The 10000-nt window shown below is 42.3% G+C and overlaps 1 protein-coding gene across 1 annotated transcript in view; it reads right to left on the reverse strand.

The window, feature by feature from the left end:
- The window catches only part of LOC139923166 (plexin-A1-like), a 207235-nt gene that overhangs the window by 178791 nt on the left and 18444 nt on the right, over nt 1-10000 (reverse strand). The window contains exon 2 of the mRNA XM_071913885.2: nt 5592-5774. Within this exon, the coding sequence (XP_071769986.1) occupies nt 5592-5774 (183 nt within the window). The remainder of the gene's footprint in view (nt 1-5591; nt 5775-10000) is intronic.

Raw genomic sequence — 10000 nt, forward strand, 5'->3', positions numbered from 1 at the left:
ATGACATGAAATCATCCCCCTCACCCACCACACACACACACACATACACACACACATACACACACACAGTCACCTACACACTGCTCCGAGTAAATCTCCCTCTCCCTCTCTCTCTCTCTTTTGCTTTCCTCTTTTTGTTTCTGAAATCTGGAAATACTTCAGGCGGTTGAGAGTTTCTTTTCATCTCGCCCGATGCGGCGAGAGCGCCTTGTTCTCCCAGGTAGACAAAAGAGGAGACGAAATGAGGGGAATGAAAGGATTTCCAGGTTTTTACGGAGATCTGAGGAGGGTTTTTTTTGGGATGTTTCTGGCAAACGGCGTGGAAGGCAGCCCTTGGTGCAATTTCATGCTGTTAAAAACTCGCGGTACCCCACCTACACCTTGTCTTTTTACAAAGTGGTGTACTGCGGCGTTTAAAAGAAGGGGAAAAAAATCATCTGTGACTCTGAAGTACTGAGGAATGAACAACTGACTGTATATTCTGTTGTTGGATGGCAGGCATGGGACTGGTAGTTTAAGACCAGGCGAATCTGATCGTCTTTTGTGTTTATTGCATGTCAGTTTGTGTGATGTGATCCAAGTACAAATCTTGATATCAGTCTTGTTGGATGTGCGAGAGGCAGACCATTCTGTTGTCTTACTCTGTGACAAGGCTGCATCCTACATCCTATGTCCTATAGCTTGCGTACTTTGTACTGTACTCTACATCCTATGTTTTTACATCCTATTTTACGTCCTACAACCTATGTCTTATCTTTCGTCTTGCATCTCACATCCTACGTTCCACATCCTACATCCTACGTTCCACATCCTACATCCTACGTTCCACATCCTACATACATACATCCTATGTCCTACAGTCCTACATCCTATGTTCCACATCTTACGTAATACATCCTATGTGCTATAACCTACGTTCCATAAATCCTACGTCATACATCCTGTGGTGTCCGCACTCAACACCCTACATCCTGTTTCATCTAGCATCCTACACCCCAAGTCCTGTCTTTCATCTTGCATCCTACGTCCTAAGTCCTACATTGTACAACCTATGTCCTGCAGCCTATACCCTACATCCTATGGTCTACATCTTTCGCACTGCACCCTACATCCTGTTTTACGTCCTATGTCCTACACCCTACGTCCTGCCTTGCATCTTGCGTCCTATATTCTACGTCCTGTGTCTTACATCCTTCGTACTGCACCCTACATCCTATGTTTTACATTGTACGTCAAATGTCCTACCCTGTCCTATGACTTTCATCTTGCATCCCATATCCTATGTTCCATATACTACGTAATACACTCTATGTCCTAAATTCTACATCCTACGCCCTGTGTCCTACATCCTACGCACTACATTCTACATCCTACGTCATACATCTTATGGTTTTTGTCCTACATCCTATGTTGTTGTTGTTGTCCTACATCTTACGTCCTACATTCCACAAACTACATCATACATCTATAGTCTACATCCTACATCCAATGTACTACATCCTACGCCCTACATCTTACATTCTACATCCTTTTTTTTTATTATCGTGCAATGTTAAATCAAGTAATAAATACTATGTTGACAATGCTCTACATCCTACATCCTATGGCGGCCTACTTTTGCAGTTCTGTCTCAGCATGTCGCCATGTTCTGCTGTGTTCTTATTGGTCACTCAGCAGGGTTATAACCACATCCCAACACTGGCCACACTGCACCATTAAGTCACAAAATTTCTGAAAATGCCACAACTATTTTGAAGCTTAGATTTCAACACAGCGGCCCTTAATTGGCCGTCCTCCACCATGTAAACCACCAAAGACTGTCCATAAAGTCCAAAGAATTTATCCACAGTGTGAAAAATTTGCCTGGGAAGATAAAATCATAACCAACCCCAGAACTGCAGAGTCTGCCATTGGAATCCATTTAGTTATAGTCATTGCTTGCACAGTCCACGCCTGGAACATGTATGTAGCGTGTTCAGTGGGTATTTTGCACATGCATGCCATGCGCTTGGTCATTCAAGTCATTCGGATCTGTCATTCTGATGTAAAGCAGCATAGAGTGACACACATAAAGCAGCAATGCACACACACGCACACACACACACACACGCACACACACTTGTCCAATGGACTGTGTGGGACTAAGATTTACGCTAGTGATTATATATTCATAGATGGATCAATAAAGGGAGTCTAGCAGCCTTGACATGAGCACACACACACACACACACACACTCATTAGAATTCCAACAGTCTGTTCTATCCTACTGCTGCTAAATGTGAGTGCGTGTGTGTGTGTGTGTGTGTGTGTGTGTGTATGTGCACGCACGTGTGTGTGTGTAGACGTCAATACACTGCAGCTTTACATTTCATTAGGCCAAGGAGCACAGTTTAACTCCCAATGAATAGCAATAAAACCACACTGCCTGTAACCATCTCTCTCTATCTGCCTCAGTCTCTCTCTCCCTCTCTCTCTCTTACTAATTCCCTCTCTCTTCTCCCTCTCATTGTTAAAAAACTCTCACTTTTGTACAAATCTAGTTCAATCTCTAACATACGAACTCTTTTTTTTGTCTCTCACTCTGGTCCCCCTTCCAATCTCACATCTGATATGTGCAATATCCATTTCCTCTCAAATCACTGCAATTACCAGCATCACAACATACACACACACACACACACACACACACATTGAACCCACACACACACACACACACACACACACACACACACACACACACACACACACGTGCATGAAGGAGCAGAAATGCACCAGCAATAGAATTCCAATAAAGCTCCTACATGGAAAAGGACAGTACTGATTTGATTTATGCATTAAAAATGGTATTGGAGATGGTGGGAGTGGGTCACTAACTGATATGAAAAGCTGCCTGCTATAAGCTATAGCTATATATACATATATTTAATTGAACTGAAGCAAGCAGATGGATGATTAACATATATAACAGTCCTGGACCAAATAGTTATTGTTTATAAAAATAATGTCAAAGGCTAGAACCATATTTCTGAACTTTGTCTATCTTATGCAATTTTAGTATGCATATTGGTATGCATGTTAGCAATTGTGATGAAGATGTATGAAATGGTCAATAAAATAGTAAAAAAAAAAAAAAAACGGATTGGTCCTTTGCTAGTCCAGTAAAAAAAAATTCAACCAAACGAAATTAGCAATCAGAATTAAGTTAACAGAATTTAACAAAATCTGTGTTTTTGAAATATTGACTGTTTTGGATTGAAACAGTTTCAGAATGAAGCACTTTGAGTAGAAATTCATTAATTAAACTTAAAGTGGGAATCCAGTGTTTCCAGCACTGTGACGTCTTTTTCCTTGGAGTTCCTCTTAATGAAGTTTGATTGTCTGTAGGTGGCGCTCTCTTCTTTGTCTGTTCAGCCATGTTGGTTATCGCCGCTCATGCAAACTACCCAGTTCTTCTTCTATTTATTCCCAACAAATACAAGATTGTATGCATCTGTATTGATCCAGGTGAGTCTACGCTCACTTTCCCCTCTCCATCCCATCGCACAGGAAGACACGCCGGCTGAGGGGAAATGGGATTCCGATCAGCGGGATATCGTCCGGGATCTGCTGACCCCACACACACACACACACACACACACACACACACACACACACACACTAATCATCCGTCTACTCACACACACAATCCAGGGGTCAGACGCAAGGACTAGTGGGCTAGGTTTCAGCCGACTTCGCAAAACACCAGAGACAGGAAGCAGTGTAGGTAGGCGTGTGTGTGTGTGTGTGTGAGTCGTGCACATTATCATAGCCTATATAAAAACAGTTGACAGCAGCGTTATTCCAACAGATACTCCACCTACACTGTGAGATGTACAGAAGCACACAGGCCTAATGCTTGCACTGTTCATGAACTCATATTAAAAGCTATGGGAGTTGGATATATAAAATGCATAAGTGTAATGTAATGTAATGGAGGGTAAGATGTAAACAAAGACTTTTAATTCTAATAGCTGATATGAAAGTAAGCCTGATTTTAGAATAAATACTCAAAAATACTGAAAACGTTTGTCTGATTTCTGTGATTTCTTCTTTAAAAATCTATACATATTTTGCAGGGGAAACTTTTCAAAGTGAAGCGCTGCTCACAGTGACATGTGGATGGATTGAACTTATGTTTATGTTTTTGTTTTTTTTTTCAATTTTGGAAGGTTCTTTTCTTCTGTCTCCAGAGTGCTGGTGACATGGATCCGCTCAGTGGGAGGCGGCCGACTGAAAAAAAACAGCCGCACCTCAGATGAAGGAGTAGCTGATTGGCATACACAACATGCGGTCTACTCAACATGGGTACTTGAGGGGCACACACACACACACATACACACACACACACACACACACACACACACACTGAGCAACCAAAGAGCGGCTGCATGCTGCGTGGTATAGACTGTACATGATGGAAAATCACCGTTTGCCCATGATTGAGGACGGCTTCTGAGGCTCCACATATACACACACACACCATGGGGTTTTCTCACCTAAAGTACTTGGTAGACACGTAAAAAATCATCTCCACTCATCTCATAGCCACTCACAGCAGATACACTCACTGGCTCTTGACAATCCTCCGGCTAGACAGTCACCAAACAGCACTCGGCGAGATAAAACCCAGACAGTTACAGTTTATCCAGCAGTGCCAGAGCTACACATCACCCAGGTTTCCCATGGAAATACGTTTGTACCATAGGTGACACACACACACGCTCTGAGGGGAAACCTTGTACCTAATTTTACTGCCTTTTATTCCTTTTTCACTGAACTTACAGGAGACGTATTTGCAATATAAGAAGTAAAAGGAATATTCAGTGATGAAGCCAAGGCGTTGAAAAGACATTGGAAAATGATACACATTAGTTTCAAAGGCAATAAGGATACACACACACACACACAGCTGATGTTTGCAGAGTGTAAGAAACATTTTGTGAAGCCAAACCATTGAAAATACATCCTCAAATGATTTGCTTCACAGGGAATATGGGAAAAAAACAGAGGAAAAATGTCTTTGTGGAGATACAGGTTTTCTGTAGGACATGGAGGACCCACACACACACATGCACACACACCGTGGTTCCAGAGCAGGAACCACTGTATCCCCAATTTAGCCACATTTTCTTACTGTTATGTCGATTATCACTGTAATTTATGCTGAGTCCTTCGCAATGTATATTAGAAACATCCAATGACAAAGCCAAACCACTAAAAATCTATCAGAAAATGAACTTCAGGAACTAAGAAAAACAGCCTTGAGTTCATCCAGTGTGTTTTGATGGGATTCATAAGCTCAAGGATCATAGAATTTTCCACAGAGGAGCATGTGATCCTTCACTTTAAGTTCAAACACATAAACCATAAAAATTGTAGTTACAAGGTTTGACATGACAACAACAACATCGCATTTGTTTCGAAGAGCAAAAATGAGACAGTGTATCTCAATTGCTGGAAAAGCTCCAAAATACCCTTTATGGAGATATAGGTCTTCTGTAGGGCACATACACACACACACACACACACACACTTTCTCCGCAGTGCCTACCTTCTTCATGCGTCCGTTGCGAGTGCCGGTGAACGCCACGGTGTGTCCGCGGTAGTCGTAGGCCGCCACCGAGGTCATGCCGTCGTCCTTGTCCATGAACAGAGGGACGCCCTCGATGGTGGTGGTGCCCCCTAGAGGCTGGTTGAAGTCCTGGCCGCAGAAATTATCGTCGATCTGCAAAGGCTGCAGGGAGAGAAAGAGAGAAGGGGATTAACTCGACCGTCACCTCTTTTTAAACCGTTTTTCTCATTGAATTAACATTACTTCTTAAAGAGGGATGAGGTTGTCGATCTCCCCGCCACTTAGAAGATTTATGGTGCTGAAGCGAAGCCAAAACCACTGAGAATTTAGTGTAAAAAGGGGGGAAATGAATGGACGCCACTGGGAAAATCAACTGAAATCATGAAAGAAGGTGAAATTAGTTATGATGTAGTGTTTTTAGTGATGTAGCGGTAAATAAAAAGGTGGGTAAGCTCCTCTATGATCTCCTCTATGAATTATATTTTCAGAAAAGCATTCATTTAGGCTTTTTATCCTTAGACAGACACTTTCCTCTTATAAGAAGTCTGATACTAGTTACTATTAGGCTATTAGGCGATATGCTGTCCCGCCAAAATATCGCGATACACGATATTATCATATATATATTTTTGAATTTTACTATCCTACTACTAGTAGATTATAGATTTCTAAGTGTAAAAGTTTGCACAATTTTGATCTAAGCAACACGACATGGTGTCGCGGCCGGGACGAGGGGCGCGGATGGATAAATATCGTGATATTTCGAGATATATTGCGATATATCGCAATATTATCAAATATCAAACCAAGACTACTTACTACGATGTATACTATTACTTTACATCATATAGATTTATGTCAGTCTAAAAAGGTGGCAAGACGTTTTCAAACCACATTTCTTAATCATCTCAATGTTTGAATGAATAAACCGTTTGATGTTTTTTTTAAGTAAATTTACATTTTGTCCCACTGCTTTGGCAGTACAGCTTCTGATAAACAGTAAACAAACTGAACAGAATGAAAATGGGAAGAAACAGAGAGAGAGGAGGATGAACAGATGAACAGACGAACAGGACACTGCAGCAGATGACAGAGACATGACAGGAGGTAAATTATAGGTCAGATTAGCATATCATAATCAAAGCGTCTCGCTTACACACACCGCCACGCTGATATGTTGATATGTCACGGCTGATTTATGTACGTGTGTGTGTGTGTGTGTGTGTGTGGGTGGGTGATAGGCATGTCATTTAAAGCGTGTGATAGGCATGTACGCGTCGGGAGATTTCTCTGACTTGCACTCTGACATGTGTAACGGAGATAATCGACAGCAGCCGCATTACTGTGACGACCTCCGTCTCACACACACACACACACACATATACTGTATATATAGAAACACACTTAGGAACACACACTTCCCGGGGCAAACACGCTAAAAATATTAAAATGAACACAGGAAGAGATGCACATACATCCAGGTATAAACACAGAAACACACACACAGGATGGGAACAGTGCAAGTGTGTACACACACACACACACACACACACATACATAGAAACACACACCACACACACACACACACACAGGGACAAAGACACAAACATGCACAGGAAAAGAAACACATTCATACATGCAAACAGAAACACACACAAACACACACACACAGGGAAGGACGTAAGTATGCACACACAAACGCACACACACACACACACACACACACACAAGCCTCCCACACAACGCAAATTAACATGCCAGCTTTCTCTTGTTCATTACAAGACGTATCGTCTCCATAGAGACTCATCAATCACTCTCTCTCTCTCTCTTTCTCTCTCTCTTTCTCTCTCTCTAAAACACACACTGTGGGCTAAGCTGTCAGGGAATGTGTGTGTGTGTGTGTGTGTGTGTGTGTGTGCGTTGCAGTGTAGCAAGTTAAAAAAGAGAAAATGCCCGTGGCAGAGATCATCTCCTTTCTCTCCAACTTTCAAAGGCAGCCAAAAACACAGCTAAGTGTTTATCTAAGTTTCACTTAGATAAACACACACACTTACTACTGCAGAGAGAGAGAGAGAGAGAGAGAGATACACACACACACACCGTGGTTACTACAGAGTCTGATACGCCCTTGCTTGCTTTTGAATGATTCGCATAAACATGTTCTCAATTTTGGAAAGAAAAAGAGAGAAAGAAAGAGGACAAAGAGAAAAAAAAACAAATAAACAGAGGGGAAGCCATGCGCCAAGGGATGGAGATGGAGAGGAGGAGAGGAGGAATGAGAAAGGAAAGTAGAATTAAACAGAGACAGAGACAGGAAGTAGAGTGGAAAGAATGGAGCAGAGAGCAAAAAAGAGGCAGGAAGATGGAGAGGAGAGGAAGGAATGGATGGGAGAGAGAGAGAGGGATAGAGAGCGAGAGAGAGAGAGAGAGAGAGAGAGAGAGAGAGAGGGAGAGAGAGAGAGAGAGAGAGATAGCCATGGCTCATTGACAGTCTGAACTGCTGGCCTTGGGTCGCTGCCATACTGTTTCCTGTGATAAAGACAGAGGAGAACCAGACCTCCCTCGCTCTCTCCCTTTTCTCCTTCTCTACTTCCATATATTTCTCCATCTCTTCCTTTCTTTCTCTTTCTTTTCCACAGGGACTGACCAGTGGGAAGTCATGTCATTCCCACAGGCCTTTTTTTTTTTTTTTTTTCTGCTTCCGCATTCCGGCGTTTCTCTGAAGCCTAAACTCTTTCTTTCTTTCTTTCTTTCTTTTCTTTCTTTCTTCTCTTTCTTTCTTTCTTTCTTTCTTCCTTCCTCCATTCATTCAATTCTCTTCAGCCTCCCATGCACTTTTTTAGCCCTGAATTGATTCTAATGTGACATTTTCATCAGCTTCCACACTAATATGCATGAATATATTTTATGATTATTATCCTGCATTTCAATGGAGAATTTTAGTGTCCCATGACGGTCTAAATGCTGTTTCAGAGGCTTTTCCACCCTGACGAGAATCATTTTCTGGGAGAAACAGTGAATACTTGGAATTTTCTGGCGTGTAAATGCTCCAATTTCAAGATATTGGCACAAAATATCAGCATCTGCCTACAAAAACCCATATTGGTCACACCATCAGCGCAGTGACTTAAACATTTTCAGCCTCGGTCTCAGGCTCTTGAAAAGCCGCCGGTGTTCTCCTCCTGCGGGGATCCATCAAAAACGCAGCCTGCCACCCATTTTGTTTCCCGACACAAAGTTTTAAGAAACATGGCTGCCGAGTCTAAACAGTTTACTACGGTAGCTTGTTATAACCTCATTTAGTGGAGATTTGTTTATGCCGGGCGCCTCACACTCGTAAACTAATCTGCATTCCCAGTGTCTGTCAAGCTCACACACACACACACAGCGCCAAGATCGCCATCTTCCCAGCGCTGTTGTCGGCATGCTGAGGACGCTAATGGTTTGTTATGTTTAGCCTGACTTGCATCATTACCGTCGAGTCAACAGCTCAGATTGAGGCACAGTGGAGCGTACAGTAGACGTGTTTTCACTGTAGACAAATGTGGCCTCACACAGATCTGACATCTGCTAGCTGTTGTCTGCCTTGTAGAAATGTAATTCCTACGGTTTGATTACTTCATCACATCGTTTGCGGCAGCTCTCTGCATCGAGGAGGTATGGAAGCATTTTTTTAAATTAAAAAATGAGGTTTCTACCATTTAAACACCTTCTCAGAAGACGATCGCTGGCATAAAATTACAACTCATTACGGAATAGGCTGCGAAGTTACGTGCCAACACTTTTGAGCATAAACTCGTATTTATGAGATATTAACTAATGAATTTCAGGGAGCGATATGCAGCGTTTTGGAAGGAAACTGCAGGAGGAAAGTGTAATCTCAACCTGGGATGATGTTCTGGGCTCCGGCCGAGAGTTGAGGATGATAAATAGCAGTTTGTCAGGTTCAGTAGTTAATGCATATCTATGGGATCCCACCTTGCTCCCATTCTGCCATGAATTTTACTGGGTAGTCTCTATTTACATAGTGAGAGAATGCTGAATATATAATATGTGGTGATATGAGTTTAATCTGTTATGGTGTATACAGCAGAGCAGGCTTTATAAAAAATCAGTAGCAATGGTACCGACCAAGCCTCCAATTGTCCTCCAGTTGTCAGGATGGACAAATTTGGAGTGAATCAGTCCCATAATCCTCTGGTGTGTCCCAGCATAAGGTGACCCGCTCTAGTCTTTTTATTAAGGCTTTTATAAGCTCTGTGTACCTTCTCCCCACTGGGCTACTGGACCTCTGACCATGCTATTATTATTACCAGCTATAGCTCATACCCAGGACACTGTACATACCATTACTGCACACACACACACACACACACACACACACACAC

This window comes from Centroberyx gerrardi, chromosome 14 (assembly GCF_048128805.1).
Source record: "Centroberyx gerrardi isolate f3 chromosome 14, fCenGer3.hap1.cur.20231027, whole genome shotgun sequence".
NCBI lineage: Eukaryota > Metazoa > Chordata > Actinopteri > Beryciformes > Berycidae > Centroberyx > Centroberyx gerrardi.